General features: G+C 52.4%; 1 protein-coding gene across 1 annotated transcript; it reads right to left on the bottom strand.

Annotated features, from left to right (window-relative positions):
- Positions 1-6,485: 6,485 nt before the first annotated feature.
- Nkx2-3 (NK2 homeobox 3) lies at positions 6,486-10,211 on the bottom strand. Its single transcript, XM_032895504.1, has 2 exons — positions 9,523-10,211; positions 6,486-8,039 (listed from the first exon to the last, which is right to left on the bottom strand). Exons 1-2 carry the CDS (start codon positions 9,869-9,871, stop codon positions 7,300-7,302), a joined length of 1,089 nt encoding a protein of 362 aa, XP_032751395.1. The 5' UTR covers positions 9,872-10,211; the 3' UTR covers positions 6,486-7,299.
- Positions 10,212-18,976: the final 8,765 nt, after the last annotated feature.

Raw genomic sequence — 18,976 nt, 5'->3', positions numbered from 1 at the left:
TGTCTCTCTCTCTCTCTCTCTCTCTCTCTCTCTCTCTCTCTCTCTCTCTCTCTCACACACACACACCACCTGACACATAGTGGAGAGTCTCTCTGCTATCACTTTCCCAGGGATGACTTTGTGTTACAACATGAGACAGAGTAGCCAGGGATTGTGAATGCTAATTGATGAATGACAGAGCCAAGCCACACATTGAAACTGCAGCCAGAGCCAAGCCTGGTTTCTTGCCCCACCAGGCAAGCTTGCTGTCTCCCTCCATGCTGTATTTCAGTAAGCAGCAGGAGGGGAGGTGGGCAGTAACAGAGTCTGTGAGGGCTGAGCAACACCTAAGTCTTAGCCCTTCCTCCGCAGCATACCATTCCTAAAGCACAGTCTGGCGGTGGTGGGAGTGTAGATCCCACTGCAGCTCTACACTTGCCTAACATCTCTCAGACTCCCAAAAACTCCATAACTATGACCACCACCACCACCACCACCACCACCACCACCACCACCACCACCATCACCACCACCACCACCATCATAACCACCACCACCACCCACAGCCACCATCACCATCACCGCCATCACCACCCATAATCACCATCACCATCACCACCATCACCACCACCATCACCACCACCACCATCCCACCACCCATCACCACCACAGCCACCATCACCACCACCACCACCATCACCACCATCACCATCACCACCACTATCACCACTACCACCATCACCATCACCACCACCATCACCACTGTGGCTAACTAACCAGTTTTACAACTGAACATACACGTGAATAAAAGTTGGTTTTAAATTCCATGCTCATCTAAAATGATGAAGATTAGAGTAAAACAACCCCAAAATACTAAGTAGTAAGGGTCATGTGGCGTTTCTGGTGGAGGGCATATAAGCTAGTGCAACAGGCTATATAAAATTTGTGTAGTTGTGGCATGATGGGCCACGCCTGTAATCCAGCACTTGGGAAGTTGAGGCAGGAGGATCTTAAGTTTGAAACTGGTGTGTATTTAATACCAATTAAAATCACCAAACATGGACTAGAATTATGCTAATATAGTAGGTTACCCTAACCAATTTGAAGTGCTTTCAAATGTAAATTACTCTGGTTGTAATTTTGGAAAATTTCAAATTCAAGTCTTCAGTTCTCATCTCCCGTGCCCCCAGAACCTTACTGGACAGCACTGATATAGAATATTTCTATTTGGCCAGGCAGAGTGGTGCATACCTTTAAGTCCAGCACTCAAGAGACAGGTGGATTTCTGTGCGTTCAAGGATAGCCTGCTCTACACAGAGAGTTCCAGAACAGCTACAGCTACACAGTGAGAGCCAGAGAGAGAGAGAGAGAGAGAGAGAGAGAGAGAGACAGAGAGACAGACACAGAGAGAGAGAGAGAGAGACAGACAGACAGAGACAGATAGAGACAGAGACACAGAGAGACACACAGAGAGATATTTCTATCGAGAATTTTCTTTTGGACACTGTTCTAGAACTTTCTTCAGCAGCACTCCTTGCAACAGCCCCGAACTAGAAACTCACCTGGTTGCCTGTCAATAGAGGAATCGTAAATTTATTGTGGTATGTCAAACACTCTGAAATTGTTTGAATGAACTACCTGTTACATGCCGCAAAAGGAATACACCTGGCAAATAAAAGCCGGGCACAATAAGAACGCACAATTCCTTCAAGGCCATGTGCTCCAACAGCGAAGCCCCTCAACAAGCCCGGGCTCTGGAAGGCTGAAGTCACCGAGGGATGTTAGGGGGTTGGGATTTGCGGGTACTGGCCCTATTGTTTTTCTGCCTTGCTATTAGCGGTTTACTATATCTTCTTTATAACCGCCCCCCCCCATGTGTCTCTCTGTTTTCACATCGCCGCTTTTTACTCTGGCACTTACAGTCCAGGGAGGGGGAGAGCATTCTTTCAATACAGCCAATGTGCTTTTGAGGTCACTGCTCTCATCGGGACTCCTCTCAGCACATCCTGCCCTCCCGGTGAACACGTGGCACCGCACCCCGGATTCCTACCTCTGCGCTGCGCTGGCCTGGCTCTGCGCCTCGGTGGTGACAGTCAGTACAGCTGGCTCTTCCAGTCCCTCGGTTGGCCAGGCCCTCAGGGCTTGCTGGTGCGCTCCCCGCTCAGCCGACTTTGGCAGCCCTGGAGCCCGCCCTCTGGTGTCTATGGCTGGAGGACCCTAGGATCCAGCCTCTCCAATGCAGAGCTGGACAGAGGCGGGGCATAAACGGTGTCCACTCACAGACACTACGTCCTTCTAGGTCCCTGGAATTGGGAAGGGGCGCCCCGGGAAATCCCCTCTGGGACTCTGAACCCTGAAATCAAGAAGTAAGCAGACTAGGGAGGGCCTCGATTCTGAATCTTCTTGCCTTGGCAAACGTTTCTCCACAGAAGCGTCAGCCCCCACCCTGAGGAGTTGCTTGTCCACGCACAGGCCTGTCTCTTGGTACCACACCACCACCACCTCAGCCAGCAGAGAAGTAGATTTCCCTATCCTATCCTTTTCTCTTTCAGAGACGAGCTAAAGAGGACTGGGTCCCAGGACTTTTCTGCATCTGTTTGTGTCTCTTCCCCTCAGCTCTGCCCTCAGTGGGTTTACCAGCTGTGGCACAGTTGGGGCAGGAGCCTGCTGGGTAGAATCCCGAACCTGGAGACCAGATTCTCAGCGTGTACAGCAGCAGGCCCTGGCCCGCCACTTTTATCTGGGCCATCCCTTTAATTTTTCCAAACCAAAGCGATTGGCAGCTGAGTGTTTGTGGCCATTTGTACGGTTTCTATTTGTGCATTTCGCTGTAGATTCTAGAAGAGAGCCTGAGTGGTCCATTCAGGGGGAAACTGACCTGCCCCCCAGTCTGCTCCAGGAAGGTTCTGCTTGTGGTGTTAGTTTTGAGGTTAGACTAGGGACAGCCTATTTCTCATCCGCGAGATCAGGCTCTGCAGGAACCTGATCTGACTGGCCAGTAAGAACTTATTCCTCCTCCTCCCACCCCTGCCTACTCACCTCCTAAGCCCCAGGGTGGCATAAGTCACTGTGGGGTATTTATACACAGATTTAGGGATCCTGCCCACCCAGCCAGAAGCCAGCTAGAAATGACCATTTATCCTTCTCTCTAACTTAGCGAGAGACAGTAGGGCCCCAGAGAGACAGCTTAAGGGCTCTTGGGTAGTGAGAAGGCTGGAGGGGGTGCACTGGGTGGGATTCCTCTAGGCTTGCAGGACAATCTTATAGAGCAGCTGTTTTAGAAAGATCTCCCTACTCCACCCCTGGTGTGTGTGTGTGGGGGGGTGTTAAATGACGCTGAACTGGTCAAAGATTTTTCACTCTGATGTTCCTGGCTCTGGAACCCCAGCAATGACGGAAATCCTTTAACGAAGTAGTGGGAGCTATTTATTTTTGGAGTACACAGGCTCCCAGAGTGGGACAGGGGGCTGGAAGGGCTGGTCCAGGCTAGCTTTAAGTATGGTAAGACACGCAAACCACAAGGAAGTCAGCACACGGGCCCAGCTGTGCTTCCTCTTTGGGGGTTGCATTCCTCTTGGAACCTAAGAGGATGCAGACTCAGGGGAGATTCACCCGGACAGGAGGAAGCAGCCCGGGAAGGTGAGGATCTGGTGCATTGAGAGTCTGCAGCCCAGCAGGATGCCAGACGGTGTCTTGGGAGGGGGGAGCAGCTACCTAGGAAACCCCAGAGAGCCAGGGCTATTGCTCCTAGAGACCTCAGCTCCTCCAGTGCAGGCTCCCTCCTGGGGTGGAGCAGGCTGAGCCTGGCTCACATATCACTATCCTCACCCAGTGAGCATGGAGGAATCCCATTACTTCCCAGACCCCGCTTCCTTATTTTCAAATCCTCCCCCACCCTCCGTGTGATGTCAAAGTCATCACCAAGGTTCCTTGCCTACCCTGAGCCGTAGGGAGAAGTGTGATGTCTAAGGGCAGAGACGTCCCTAGCAGCACTGTGCCTTAGAGGACAGAAGGCAGAACTGGGTACCAGTGTTTTGAGATGAGCTGCCACGTGCCCTGCCCTAGCAAGGGTAAGCCAAGAGGCCCCCTCTGCATTTCCCTTACAGACAATACTAAAGACACGGCTTGACACCGCCAGGGCCACCTGCATGGCTGTGGAGCACGCAAGAAAGAGTTGGTGAAGGAGTCTATGCATAGCCCTCTCATAGCCCATGAATCTTACTATAATTTCTGCGTCAGTAATGCTAGCTTGGGCCTCCATGACCTTACTATACTGAAGGAGGGAGACAAATACATCTTCCTCACTCCACATAACATTACAATACTGGAAAGTACCTAAGACTCTGGTGGCATGGATTAGGATCACCTCCATTTGAGGGGTTCAGGAAAGAAGTGTGGCCTTGAAGCCGGAATTTACCAGAAAGATGGGAATAGAAGATGTCCCAGAGAGTGCTGGAGAGATGGCTAAGAGCACTGGCTGTTCTTTCAGAGGTCCTGAGTTCAATTCCCAGCACCCACATGGTGGCTCACACACATCTGTAATGGGATCTGATGATACCCTCTTCTGTCATGCAAGCATATGTGCAAATAGAGAACACACACACACACACACACACACATAAATAAATAAATCTTTTTTTTAAAGACGTCCCAGATAAGGGGGCAACGTGGCACTGCAGAGGTCTGAGGGCTGAGAGAGAAGGTTGACTTCTTTAGTTTTCCCAGTCTGGTATCAACTTAAATGCCTTTCTCTGACTCGTATCTCAAAGGACTTCAATTTTTAGTATTTTATGTACACTTTAAGTCTATCCGCTATTAAAACAATAACACATTTATTTGTTTGTTTGTTTGTTTTTTTTGTCACAAGCCCACCAGCCCACTTCCATACACAAAATGAATTCCAGGAATCTCTGGACCGATCGTGGTTTCCCACCATCCACTCCCAGCGTCTAAGGCGGTGAGAGTAAATCGGTTCTAGGTGTATACCGTTGAATGACTGAATCTTCCAGCTAGTGAGAAACTGAGAACACCTTCTCCAGCCATCAGCTTCAGGAACTCAGGGCAGGGTAAGAGAGTGGCCTGGGCCACCCCCCACCCCATCCCCAGTGATTATGGAGTGGTTGGAGGAGGGGTTTCAGCTCACCGCAAGTTAAGATTAAACGAACTGGGGGTGCAGAAGTCTTGTGCACTAACTCAAGCCCAGCTCTGGGACTCTTCAGCTACCAGAGAGCAAAGAGGAGGCTGGTCTCCCTCCTCCCTCCGACTTCCACAGACTCGGCCTAGGCCCTTTGGGGATGAGTCCAAGGGCAGACGTCCTGGGCGGTCAGAGGGTTTGGGGACACTGTCTTGCCTGCCTGCCTGCTGACCAACCTGCTTTCCTGCCTTTCTCCCCCTCCTTTTTTTTTTTCTTGCAGTCCCTCTCTAGCTCCCTAGCCTAGCAGCCCCTCAGCAGCCCAACAGCCCCCACCCCCTCCAGCACCGGCGAAATTGCTAAACTTGTAGCAATAATGACCCTGCATTCAGGCGGCCGACTCCCGCTGAACCTCTCAGCGCCCTGGCCCTCCCGGCCTAATCAGCGCGCCCCTCCCTGCTGCCCGCCCAGCCCCCGGCCCCCCGGCCACCCCTTCCCCCACACACAAAAAATGCGGGGAACAAAACCCCCCGCGCATTTCTCCGTCCCTCTGTTGAGCAGACTGCTGCACAAAGCCCCCGCTCTGAGAAGCAACGGGGAGCTCGGGGGGGACGTCAATCCGACGCGCTGGGGGTTTTGTTCGCGCAGGGGACCTCGCCTTCCTACCACACCTTTTGTTCGGGACTCCAATAAAAAGCCATTCTTTCCGCACCTTCCCGGCCCGGAGCCGCCTTTCAGCCGGGGCCGGCCCCACAATGGCGCGGCGCTCAGAGGCCTCCCCATTCACCCGCCTTGGCACGCTCACAATCGGCCGTGTGGCAGCACTGGCCTCGCACAGGCATTCTCCGCAAGTGACAAGGAGCCGCATAAAGCCGCGGCCGCCGGGGGAGAAGGGAGGGCGGCCGAGGGGGAGAGCTCAGCCGCGGCGGGGCGCGGCGCGGTGCAGCGCCCCCGGGCGAGCTCCAAGGCCGGGTGGCGGCCAAGGGAGGAGCCGCCCAAGGCTGAGCCTGGAGGCCAACTTCTTCCTCGGAGACCCTGGAGGTGGGGCAGAGTCCCAGCTTGACCAAGGCGGGTCCCCGCACCAAGTCAGTGCATCTGGGTAAAATGTAGCGGGGGGTGGGCTGGGATGGGGGATTACAAAGTTCCCGACCTCAGGAGACCCAGAGCCTTCCTCCATCCTGTTCGGCTCACAACACTAAAAAGAAATTAAGAAACAAAGCTAAAGAAGAGACCAAACTTGCAGCCAGGGGCCTGGCTCAGGGGCACCAGGCAGAGATGGCCAGGGTACTTCCCCTCACTTCCCATTCCCTTTAAGGGGGGCCCTCTCCAGTCTTTGGGGCTAAACAAGTCTTGCAGCAAGCCAAACAGCTCAGAAATATTGCACCTTCTTTATTGACTCCTGTAGTGTGTGACAGCGGATGTGTACACGGCGTGTGGTTATAGTTATATAGAGATAATGTGCGGAATACAGAATACAAAACAGAAAGGAAACCAACCTGGCGACAGCCTAGGTTGGGCCGTCAGGTCTTGGATTTGCTCAGCTGCCTCCCTTCCCCCCAACTTTCGATCTCACTGCGGTGGTGGTCTCCCAGAAGAGTCCCCTGACAATCCAGGGATCCGGGCGGAGTCTGTCTGGGAAGGAAAACAGTTGGAAAACGAAAACTCCACTGCGTTGTGGCGCTCCGGGAGAGCAAGAGGGGCTGCGGATCGGTGGGATTTCTCAAGCTAGTACCCCATTTTCCTCTCCTTCACGCTCTCTCTCCAACTTTTTTTTTCCTTTTATTGTTCTTCCTTTCCTTTTGCCTCCCTGTTCGGTCCGGTTCCCTGACCACACTACGAGAAGGCCAAGGGAAGGCAAGAGAAAAGCACCCCCCTCCTCCTCCGGAGAGCAAGCGACAGCCTCCCGCACTCCCCACAGAGCCAGGGTGGGGAGGCCACCTGCTCCCTGGCGCCCGGCCGCTGTTTCTGTCTCAGACAGTCCTGACGACGACTGGACCAGGGCATCTTTTCTCCGCTGAGCCCATGCCCCAGGCCTGGAGTGTGCTGCGACCCTGGCCCCTTGGAAGGAGCGATACGTCTGTATTTTATTTTAACGAGGGGACACGGCCCTTGGGTCTGTCCTTTCTCGTGTCTCGTTCCCGCGGCGCCCAGCTTGCGGTAGGACGCCAGCCGCGTGTCCTGCCCAGACCTTACCAAGCCCTGATGCCCTGCAAGGTCCCCTGCGCGCACGCGGCTCCGGCTGCGGCACCTTGATGCAAGGGTTGCGCGCCGCCGCCGCTGCCGAAGCCTCCCAGGTTGCCCACGTTCACAAAAGATCCGCCGCCGGTGGCGCTGCAGGCGGGTTGCATTGCGGTGGTCGCGGCGGAGGCTGCGCCGCCACCACCGCCGCCGCCGCCTGTCGGGTAGGCGCAGCCGTAGCTGCCGCTGTAAGCCGCGGCTGCGGCTGCGGCTGCTGCTGCTGCAGCGGCTGCGGCCGCCGAGTTCCCGTAGCCGTAGGCGGGGAAGCTGTTGTAGGAGTAGGCGCCCGCGCCCACGCCGTAGGGCGAGCCGTAGGCTTGCGCGCTGGGAGTGACGCACGGTTTGCCGTCCCGCACGAGCACCGGCACTGCCACGCGGCGGGGCGGCGGCGGCGGCGCGTGGGTCCCCAGCTCCAGGGACTTGTCCTGCCGCTGTCTCTTGCACTTGTACCTGCGATTCTGGAACCAGATCTTCACCTGCGTGGACGTGAGCTTCAGGCTGCTGGCAAGATGCTCGCGCTCGGGCGCCGACAGGTACCGCTGCTGCTTGAACCTGCGCTCCAGCTCAAAGACCTGAGCTTGCGAGAAGAGCACCCGGGGCTTCCGCCGGCTGCGCGGCTTCGGCCTCTCGCCGTCCTCGCTCGCTTTACAGTCTCCCGCCGCTTCGAGAGACTTCTTCAACTGGCAGCTTTCTAAGGAAGAAGCAAGACATTAGCCTTTCTAGTTCCCAGGATACCACACCTAAGCCCTAGAGGCACAGAACACCCCGTAGTAAATGCTGGATTTGGAGAAAGTTTATGGCTCCTGGTGCCCAAGGGCTCCCGCATCAGGCGGACCCCCTAACCGGGAGAAGGCATGTTCGTTCGGTGGGGAGTAGTTAGATTGTAGTTATTAAATTTGAGCATTAGCGAGAAAAGAGATTAAATGTGCGGTCCAGGGGCTAATGACAATTTTCAGGCGATCACGGAACACAATATTTGCAAATTCGTTTGCCTTCCACTCTCCCGAAGGTGTGAAACTTGGTATTGGGGGCAGGCGGCCTGGATGCATGGGTTGATTGCAGAAAATTTTTAATATCTAAGTGAAAGGCGTATGTGCAGCTTAAGAATTTTTTTCAATTCTCAAAACTACTGAGAACGTGTCTGTGACAATATTTGTATATTACCTTACAGAGGAAAAACAAAAGTTGGATGGACCGATTTAGATAGGTTCATGCCTGTGTTAAGCCTGGAGCTGTCAGAGAAAAGATCTTGGTCTCAGCCTGATCGAATCTCCACTTGGAGAAGAGATTGTTTGATTCTGTTTCCCTTTCGGATATTTTCTTATGGATTTATTTGGTTATCCGATTTTCCTACCTAACTCACCTCTGATCTACTGAGCGGCCAGAATCCCCAACTAAATTAGAAACTTTACCCATTCTACTCCATCAGCAGCATGAGCCACAAAGCGAGCACTGGGATATTTTTTAGAGGCCTTCACCTCATGGGTGTGACTTGGAGTGGTCATCTAATATAGATCGCGCTCCCACACACCAACCATCCCCTCTCCTCGCCGAGTCCTGCGCGTGTGAGAAGGGAGAGCTGCAAGCTCAGAAGAAAGGTGCTGTCTATCAAGGTTTCTCGTCCGAAAGGGCGGTCAAAACACAATCTGCCTGCACAGCCTTTTCGGAAGAGCCGGGGTGACTGTGCTGGCCTCACTGAACTCACCTCACATTAGAAGAAAGACAGAGAAAATGGCAGACAACTGACCCTCTCTTTTTTCTGAGAAGAGGGGTGTGCGAAAGAACACACACACACACACACACACACACACACACACACACACACACACACGGAGAAGTTAACTCCCTGCCTCTGGGCCCCCGTCACTCATTGCTCAAGGAAGCAGGGTCGCAGTCACCTCTTTCCCTCCTTCGGGGACTGCTCGCGCTCCCTGCTCCGGGGAAGAGTAGTTCTCAGAATCACCTTCTCGTTTTTTGTTTTTTTTTTTTCCCCAGCCCCAGCCCCATCTCAGGTACCTGTGCTTTGCAGAGCTGTCCGTGAGCCTGGTGTAGACATGACCCTAGCCGAATGTGAAAGGGGCGGGTGGCCATGCTGGCAAGGTTTATGGGTTGTTTATGGGCGTTGAGCCAGTGCCCCAGGTGTACGGACGCGTTTCTTTCCCCCCTGTACTCACTTTGGCTCCGTTCGCTCCCAACCTCCTCTTCTTGCTCCTTGGGCCCGCTGCAAGAGTCTCGAAGGACTGTATGGACATAGCTCTGAGGACAGAGACCCGAAACTCCGTGGCCCTCGGCGGCCGTTAGTGAGTTCAAATAGGACAATTTCTCTCCCTCTTCCTCCTCGTCCTCCTCCCCTGCATCAGAAAACTGCGTCCCTTCAGCCGCTGCCAGCATGCAGGGCGCCGAGTGTAAGTGCTGCTCCAATTCCGCCTGCAAGTGTGCTCCGTGGAAGTGCCGCTGCTGTTCCAGATTCAAAATGTCTTTGACTGAGAAAGGGGTGGAGGTGACCGGGCTTGGTATCATCATCAGGGCCACTTAATTGTCCAGTCCAAATACTCAATAAATCCCGGCGGGGGCGGGGAGGGAGTGCGGTGGCTCCAGCTCGTCTTCTGGACTCCACGGTGGTGCGGAGTCGAGCTTTTGACAGACGCGGTCCAGCTCCAGTCTAAAACGCCTCCATTGGCCGGGACCTGGGGGTCTGGGTTTTGTTACAGCCACTGCACGGACTGGGGCCGGGGCTGTGAAGCCTCTGTCCGGGGGCCCTGCGTCACGTCGATGGGCGGGGTCGGCATCCTGGCCTCCTTCCCAATTGGTTCTGGCGTCTGTGGGCCACGCCCTCTGCGTCCACCCAGTGGGATGTTGCAGCGCTACCAGAAATAGACAGGGACTAGATTAGGGTCCTGAGGTCCAAGTCGCGGTGGGAGAAGCTGCAAAGAACCGGGTATCCGAGTCACCGATTCCTGCTCCACCTAGCTGCACCTTCCCGACCAGGGGCAGTTCTGAGAGGCTCACTGTCCATGAACCAACAAAGTCTTGGAAGGAGGCCACAGCACTGTGGCTTTCCAGCTGCTTCAGGGCAGGAAAACTTCCTGGCCAGTAAATACCGGACTATGGATTTCTAAGGAGAGGAAATATGGGCGACGTGTCAAATTCCACTTCATCTTTGCTCTAGCTGTCCCTGCCACCTGGAGTGCCTTTCCCACCCTCATTGCCACGAATGGAAACTTGTTCTCCGAGGCTCCACTCCAATACCTCCAAGGAAGCGCCGGCCAGATCGCCGAACCTGGAGGTCCTCTTCCTCAGAACTTGTTCCGTCAGTGTTCGTAATGTCACTTGTCACCCCCCCCACCTAGTGCCATAGCTGTACCTGTCCGTCTGATTGTCACACTAGATTGTGAATCCCTGAGGGGGCAGGGTCCAGATCGTATTTGCCCTTGCAGCCCTCGAAGTGGCTTCAGGTCTGTAGAAGAGAGGACGACCGAGTTCTGTTCGTGTGCAGAGGCTCTACGCTTCAAAACTTGGCCAGAGTCAGTATTTGGTTTTGGACATTCTCAGATTCCTGGTCTATATAAAGGAGCCGAATTGTCTCTTCTAGGGTTATTGTGGTAGTTTAAGATAGGGATAGCCAGACCAGAAGCTTAGCGTAGTTGTCTACTAACGCAAAGAGCTGAGTACTAGTAACCACCCTTGTTCTTTGTGGGAGGTCAAAGCAGTGTTTGTTGACTGCATTGATTCTGACCTGACTGGTGTTCCGCCTTACACACTGGGTGGCTCGGATCTCAGAAAGGAGGTAACGCAGCTGTGGCCTCAGCCCAGGCCTTCTGAAGGGAGTCGGGAGCCTGGGTATAGGCCTCAACTTCCCGGAACGCCTTATCTCTCTACTCAGTTTCTGAAGCCAGGGTTGTATTCTGCATATATGTGGTCTCAGATTCAGAAAACTGTCTGGTGGGAACCACCTTCTGGTACCCACCCGCCTACAGTAAGTGCCTAGCCCCCGAGATTAACAGTAAAATGCGTGGGCAGCACGCCTTGGAAAACGCAAACAAGGCCTCTCTCTCTCTCTCTCTCTCTCTCTCTCTCTCTCTCTCTCTCTCTCTCACACACACACACACACACACACACACACACACACACACTTTCTTTTTTGCTAGTAGAACCTCGCAGTTTGGGAGAGACTGTCCTCAACTGGAAGGGACCACTGGATGGCACGGCGACCGAGGATGATGCCCTGGGAAACCTGTAGTCAGGGCATGAATGCGGATTACATGGAGAGCGGCCTTGCGGAACCCCGAGGCCTCGGCGAGAAGAGTTGGTGCCCTTGGCCCTGAAAGAAAGAACAGCGAGTTGGGAGGAGAGAGAGGCGGGGCTCTTTGGGGAGAGCGGAAATACTGAGGGGGAGGCAGCTCCTGGGGCCACCGGGGAGGCTGGGAAGAGGCTCCCTCCACGTGCTCTGGGGGAGATGGGGAAAGATCATCTGTGGTTAGGCTCTGGCTCCTTGAAACCGTTCCTTGGTCACAGGAGCCTTTTTGCTTTAAGACTTGAAACTGTGGATACTGCAATCTAAAGTCGTGGTCGCCACAAAGGGCCCGCCAGTCCACCAAGGGAAGGAGTGTGCCTGGTTTTCCTGTGGATCCGAAGCACAAACATCCAGAGGTGGGGTGAGTGCGCCACGCTGAAGGTGGGGGACTTTGAGTGGACTGCGTGTGTCCCAGCTGCCAGTCAGAGGACCAGAAGGAAACCATGCTCCTGCCTCAGTCCCGCACCCTGCCGCCAACTGCAAGGCAAAAACCGTCCTAGAGAAATGCCTCTATTCCTTTCTGAACTCCACTTTTCTTAGCTTTCAAGTGATTTCAAGATCTGGACAAACAGAAAGATAAAAGTCTTTGCTTCGGTCGGAAGCGCAGTTTTCCTTCCTTGGTTTCTTGTTTGCTAGGCGCGCTTTGGCCTCACTTAAACCTTGCCCCAGAATCCTGGCTGGGTGAAACCCCACCCTCACCTCTGTCCAAGGCCTGCGTCTCAGTGCTATACCCACACACCTGTTGCGGCCGAGAAGGCCCACTCTGGTTTCTTCTCTTGGTCCATGAAGATGGCTGTCTGCTCCCTACCTGCAGGGTCTTGTGGCGGGGTTGTCCTCCAAAAATCCCTTTGCCATCACTACCTGGTCAAGTTTCCTCAAAACACACCTGTACAATTCTCTCTCTCTCTCTCTCTCTCTCTCTCTCTCTCTCTCCCTCTCTCTCTCTCTCTCTCTCATCCAGACAACTTGCTTCCTTGCTTCAGGGCAGGCTGGACAGGACCTGACCTGTAAGGGCTCACTGGTGAGCGCGCCAGCGTGTGGCATCTATGGCCTAACCACCTCACCGTTCCCAGCCCTCTCCTGGCACACAGGATCCAGAGCACTGGAGACTCCCACCCACCCATTGCTTTTTAGCGTTGATCTCTGGTTTTTGCCAGCGCACCGGTTCAGCTCTTCGAAGTTGTCTGGTCTTGAGTTATACTGGCTTCTAAGTAGCGGGTACCTAACAAGGATCCTAGCCAGGTCAATCCCATCCTGGTGGTCTCCCTTTCCCGCGTCAGCAGTCAGCAGCGGGCACCTGAGACACCCCCACAACCTGTGCGCTGCCAACTGTGAGCTGCCTTAGGGCAGAAAAACTGAGGGCTGGAGCACCGCTGAGGTGGCTTATCGGGGCAGAATCTAGTACTCCTCATATCCAGTTACTAGCATGTTCTGGGGCATTTGTATTCGCTTGTTTGAAAAGATCTTAGAAATCCTGGATCCGTGCTCAATTAACAATAGGCTTTCCTATCAGACAGTTCAGCCAATTACTGTCAGATAAAGTAAAGACGACCCTGTTGCTTGCTTTTTAGGCTATACGTCTGCCCGGGTTCACCTCCGTCCCCTGGAACATTTCACAAGCCCCTCCCATCGGATATTTGATTACAGAGCTCGCTGAAGGGTGGCGAATTCTCTGGTCGGGAAGAGGGGGTGCTTTATAGACGCATATGTACTAAATAAAGGTATGCCTCGTGCTACCATGACAATAAATGCATTACCAACTGAAAGTGTGGTACATTTTAAAAGCCGTGCTTGTGTTATGCTCACTTCCAGCTCATATAAAATAGGCAAGTGTTCAAAAGTTTTTGCTCCCTCTGCCTCCATTTATCTCGCTTCACAAACAGCTATTTAATTATGAAACCAGGGCCACAACATTTACTTTGAAAGTTGCCCCGTTTGTTTTTTTTTTTTAATCTCAATGTAACACTTCAGTGATTTTTCTGTTCAACTATGAAAAAATAATATTGCTGTAAACTCAGCCGGCCTGGAAATATAAAATTTTCAGTGTGTTTTAATAATATTGACTGCTTCCATCAAAATTTCATTTTAATGGGACACACGCACACACACACACACACACACACACACACACACACACACACACCAGAAAGAAAAGAAAGGACAAGAAAGGGCTTCATTTTTAGCAATGACATTAAATGGAGTTTTGTTACTTTGTTGGTGGTAGTTGTGGTGTGTTATATCTAGGTTTGGACCTTTAGCTTGGAGATGTTAGGAATCTGTTCCCAAATTCTGGAGCCGGCTGGTGTTGCCTGCATTCTAGTTAGAATGTGAATGTGATTATCTGATTTGAGTTATGGATCTGATCTCTAACGCTGAGCTGTAGCCCATTTTAAGGAATAGTTTTAAGGAAATGCCAACCATGTCGCTTAGTTCTAGAAAGTGTCAAACTTATCTAATTCCTTGAGAGTGTGTGTGTGTGTGTGTGTGTGTGTGTGTGTGTGTTTCTGTGGTAGACTTGAGTGAGAGGGACTTTTAAGTGGGCTATGAGTATGTAGACTTAGTTTCTGCATGCATGGACAATATTTGGAGATTTTGTTTGGATTTGACCTTTTAAAAACAACTCATCATTTCTCTTTCCCGAGAAAGAAGTCAGCGCAAATCCAGTGAATTGTGTGGTCTGTGGTGTAACCAGCAGGCCATGGCTAGGAGTTTCGATTTCTCAGGGCGAAATCACATCTCGGACTACTCCAACACCATTTAAGATAGAAATGTAAAGTGAGGTTTCTTCACCAAAACCACTTCCATTATGCCAGTCCCACACGGAAGTCAGAAGACTCTCTCTGTGGAAAGAAACTCAACATTTCTTCAAACGAAACCGCCTCAAACAAAGCTGCCTTCCACCGCCATCTATTTGTATTGATGTGTGTGCTAATGAAAAACGCACTGAGCAGTTTTAACTAGAGGATTTAGCTGGAATTCGGAATGCATTCCGTAGGTTTTTTTAATAACTTCCTGTAGCTAAATTTTAATGTTTACAGACCCTCCGAAATATAATCTATAATCTTTGGCGAACTAATTCGCTCAAACTAGAGCGACTGCCTTGCCGGCTCTTGGCAGTCATCTTCGGAGAGACTGTTCTTCTCATCTTTCCCTCCAACTATCCCCTCCTCACTGCCTTGCAAACCCGATTCTAGGGAGCTTGACCTCCTGGAGAGACGTAAAAAATGCACCCCCCCCAGTCTTCCTTGGGAGATATAAGAATAACTTCAAACCATTTGAGAAGAAAAATACCTTTCCCACTTGCGAGAGAGCATTGCTGGGGTTGCTGGTTTAAATCTCTCTCGTGTGTTTTCATTTGGCTGTGTCTGTGAGAGGCCTGGAGGTCCGACTGTAGTTCGCACTCGGATGGCCAGCGTTCCCTAGGTTAGTCCGGACTCTCTCTCTGTCTGTCCTTGGGGATAAATGTCTCTGGACACCTTGGCTTCTGGGTTTTGAAATTCCAGGAGCATCTAGGCTCTCCATTATGCACCCCAAGGCCGTCGGGGTTTTACCCCCACTGCACCTAGGTGGGCAGTGCATGGGGCCCTGAGATGTGAGCTTTGCGGCGAATTAGCTACACATGGGAGGTGGAGAGAGTAGAGGTCCCGGATGGGCGCAGTGGCGCTGGGGGTGGGGGTGGGAGGCCCAAGGCCGCTCGATCAGAGTCGCGCTGCGCCCCAGAAGCCAGGTCCAGGCTTCGGGACACCGCATCCTCTCCTCTGCAGAGATTTCAGAGTGTTGGGTCGAAGGCCAAGGACTTGGGGGCTTCCAGGTTGCGGGGGCCGAAGGTCACGATGGTACTGCTTGCTGCCAGCACTGCCCCTCGTAGCTCCCGCGCTGTGTTTCAGCGAACTGCTTGCTTTTCCCAAGGCCACTCCAGCTTCAGGGACCCTAACAAACCCGACTCTCCAAGATTTTAAACCTCCCCACCACAGACAGAGAAGAGATCTTCTCACCGGTTCAGGCACGCAGAGGTTCCGCAGAACTCCAGAGGCCAGGATGGAGAACTCGCAGGACCTTCCTTCCCACAGCCTTCCCCGCGGCCCTCCCTCCCCGCTTGAGGCCTCTCTTCTCCAACCCCCCTCTCCCTTCTCCGAGCCCCTTCCCTTCTTTGCTCGCCCCTTTCCCCTCCACCCTACCCCCACTTCCTCTCTCCCGTACTTCCTCCCCCACACATCCAGCTTCCTTTAAAACTGTCCTAACTTCTTCCCACATGCAGGCTCCCCGTTTGCTCACCTCCTCCCCATTTTGTTTCATACCCTCCCGTCTCAGCTCTCCACTTGGAACTTGTTAGATTTTGTTTTAAAATCTTGATTTCCCCACAAGTGTTTGGTATTTAAAAAAAAAAAAAAAAAGCCAGGCTTCAAATCAGTGCTACCCAAGTGGGGTCGATCTCATTGAGCAAAGTCCCACTCCTGAGTAGCTCGCCAAATATCAGCTCTGTGCCTGGGCCTGCTCAGGAAAAAGCCCGAGCATCTTCGGTCAAATGAAAGGGATCTTATTCCTTGCCTGGCTCCATCTCCAAAAATGTCTCTCATACCCCACCCCCACCCTCATCCCCTAGCAAGCACAGCAGGGGCCCCGCGGTGCGGTGCATAGACTCCAGGTGGCAAGGGGACCTGCCCTCCCTGTGGAAATCCCCTTCAGGCTGATCCTGAGGAGAGTGCATTTCCTTCTATTGTGGCTCTACAGAGAAGCCATTGCTGGGCTGGAGACGAACCTGAGGGCCCTACTTCAGGCATCCCTTAAGAGAAGATGGAGTCCCAGACTGGGACCTTGGCTCCACACCTCACACAGGTGAAGCACCGTTTATATGCCGGGGGTGGGGGGAGGAGGGGGGATTGTTTAGCCCTGAGGTCATCCCAGCTAGGAATTGTACCCAAGACTGCTTTAAATTTCTGGGGCCAAATGTGGGAGAGAATAGTGGCTTTACCATCGTCTCGCTGCAACCAGCCTTGCAGCGCACGTCCTGTGTGTCCCATCATCTGAGCCACCTACCCTTCTTAACTGCGTGTTATAGGGTGTGGGAAGCCACTGCGTCGCTGGTCTCCTAAGGGACACCAGACTTTAGGGTTCCTTCCCGTGTTTTTAGCTTCATGGCGGACGGGCCACCCTCTGATCTACCCTTTAACCTTCAATCTGCCGCGGTGTTTCGAGACTGAGGACAGTTGTAGGTGGATGCTGACTTGACTCCTACCTGTTCTTCATAGAAACGGAAGTGCTTTCCTGAGCTAATGTATTGTGCACACCGATCTCTGCAGGGAGAAGGCATGTGGAATTTTCCCACGAATGCAGACCACATTAAAACCTTGCTTGTGCCAGTGGATGGTCATTACATAGGGTAACATTCCATCTGAATTCTCCTCCCTCCTCCCCGACACCGGACTCTAATGAGAATTACTGGTAGTGACACGAGATAGAGAAAGAAGCGGTTATATAATCCGAGGGGAAAGCTAACGTCCACAGCTGGATGTTCTGCTTTTGTACAGTTCATGGGATCTTTACCATTAGTCTTGTTCACTGTGGCCCTGGAGGGACCTGTCTAAGTTCTAGCCATAGAAGAAGAAATAGATTCTTAGTTTTAGAATTGTATTGAAATGTGCGTGCTTGAAAGTAATAAGACTATGGTGAAACATTCTGCTCCACAATGTCACACACACACACACACACACACACACACACACACACACACACACACACATATATATATATGTCCCAAACGGTGAATGAGCATTTGTGGGCATGAATGTTTTGCACTGCTCACACTAGGCAAGCCCACAAATACTTCGTGGCTGGATGTATACAGACTTTCCGAGCTTGCTCATGACTAGGTAGTCCCCCACGATACCCTATACTGTATGGTGATTCTTTCAAAGAGAAGAGGCAGCTCGGTCCACATGTGTGGTCCTGGAAACTTTTGCTTTCTCTGAGTTATAATCTTACACCTCAGTCCTGGACCAGAGCACTGCCCTTAGACTCCATCAGCTCTAGATGTAGAGTAGACCCTGTCCACCTTACAGCCTTGCGACCTTAATCCAAATTTTCAGCCTCCCCAAGAAGCAATTTTCTCACTCATTAAAGATAAAGATGGGGCTGGAGAGTTGAGTCAGCAGTTAGGAACCCTTGCCTCTCTTGCTGGAAAGCCTGGGTTCAGTTCCTGGCACTCACAGAGCAGTTCACAGCCGTCTATAATCCCAGTTCCTGTGGAGAGTCGATGCCCTCTCCTGACCTCTGTGAATACCCAACACCACTTGGTGCACACACATTTATGCCGGCAAACACTCGTAAAATAAACATATAGACTTCTTTTTGTAAAAGAAGATAACAATGGAGTGGACTTTATAGATCTGTTGTAAGGATTAAAGAAGCGGGCTCAGTGGTGACAAACAAATGCCTTTGATCCCAGTACTCAGGTGGCAGAGGCAGGTGGATCTCTGAGAGTCAAGGCCAGCCTGGTCTACAGAGTGAGTTTCAGGACAGCCAGGGCTACACAGAGAAACAAAACAAACAAACAAAACAAAACAAGACACTGCACGCACAACACTGGAGGGGAACCATAATAGTAAGGACACTTGCAGCCCCAGCACTGGGAAGTAGAGGCCGAAGAATAGGGGATCGTGAGTTCAGATCCAACCTCAGCCACATGATGAATTCCAAACAAACATTTGAGGGAAACACAGGAAAGTTTTGTAGTGGCATCTGGTTTGGGATTGTGAGAGATGGCCACCGCTGGATTCCGGCAGGAAAGAGCTGAACCTGTGCCCAGCTGGACTTGGGGGTGAATTCCCAGGCCTCCCAGATCCCCTGCTTTCTGACCTGGGTGGTGGAAAGGGGGCAGGAATAGTTTTCTTAATCTTTAGGGAATGACTTGTGGAGTCCCCCGGGCCCCTTTCCCCATTCTCACCTCCCTACCCCTCGGCACCAGAAATCTCCAAACTTAACCAAGCTTCCGGCTCCCGCCGGATGGATGCATCGTGTTGTCAGCTGCTGTGAGAATGTCTAAAGTCATTGCTGTCATGTTTAGATAATGATCCGGCCAATTCGTGTCCTTACTGGAATGCAAATAAATCCTCTGCTCTGGACCTACCAGGAGGCGGGCATTTCCCTTATAGCTTTTTCGTCCTCCCCTCCTGGGTTTGGGCTAGAACCTCTCATCTTGGAGACCTCGGTACTGTGGCTTCTCCACTCGATGCCACACAGCCTCTGACCATCTCCCAGGCTGTTAATGAGAACTAGCTCTGGGAATGGATGGTAAGAATAGAAATAATATAGCTGACAACAACAGCAACAAGAAC

The sequence above is a fragment of the Rattus rattus genome, chromosome 2, assembly GCF_011064425.1.
Source record: "Rattus rattus isolate New Zealand chromosome 2, Rrattus_CSIRO_v1, whole genome shotgun sequence".
Lineage (NCBI taxonomy): Eukaryota > Metazoa > Chordata > Mammalia > Rodentia > Muridae > Rattus > Rattus rattus.
This window is presented reverse-complemented; position numbering and strand designations above follow the sequence as displayed.

Excerpts from the sequence above, each read along its gene's own strand:
- Nkx2-3 (XM_032895504.1), bottom strand. The coding sequence starts at position 9,871 with ATGATGATACCAAGCCCGGTCACCTCCACCCCTTTCTCAGTCAAAGAC. Across the intron at positions 8,040-9,522 it reads TGGGAGCGAACGGAGCCAAA|AAAGCTGCCAGTTGAAGAAG; the intron begins GTGAGTACAGGG and ends CTTCTTCCTTAG.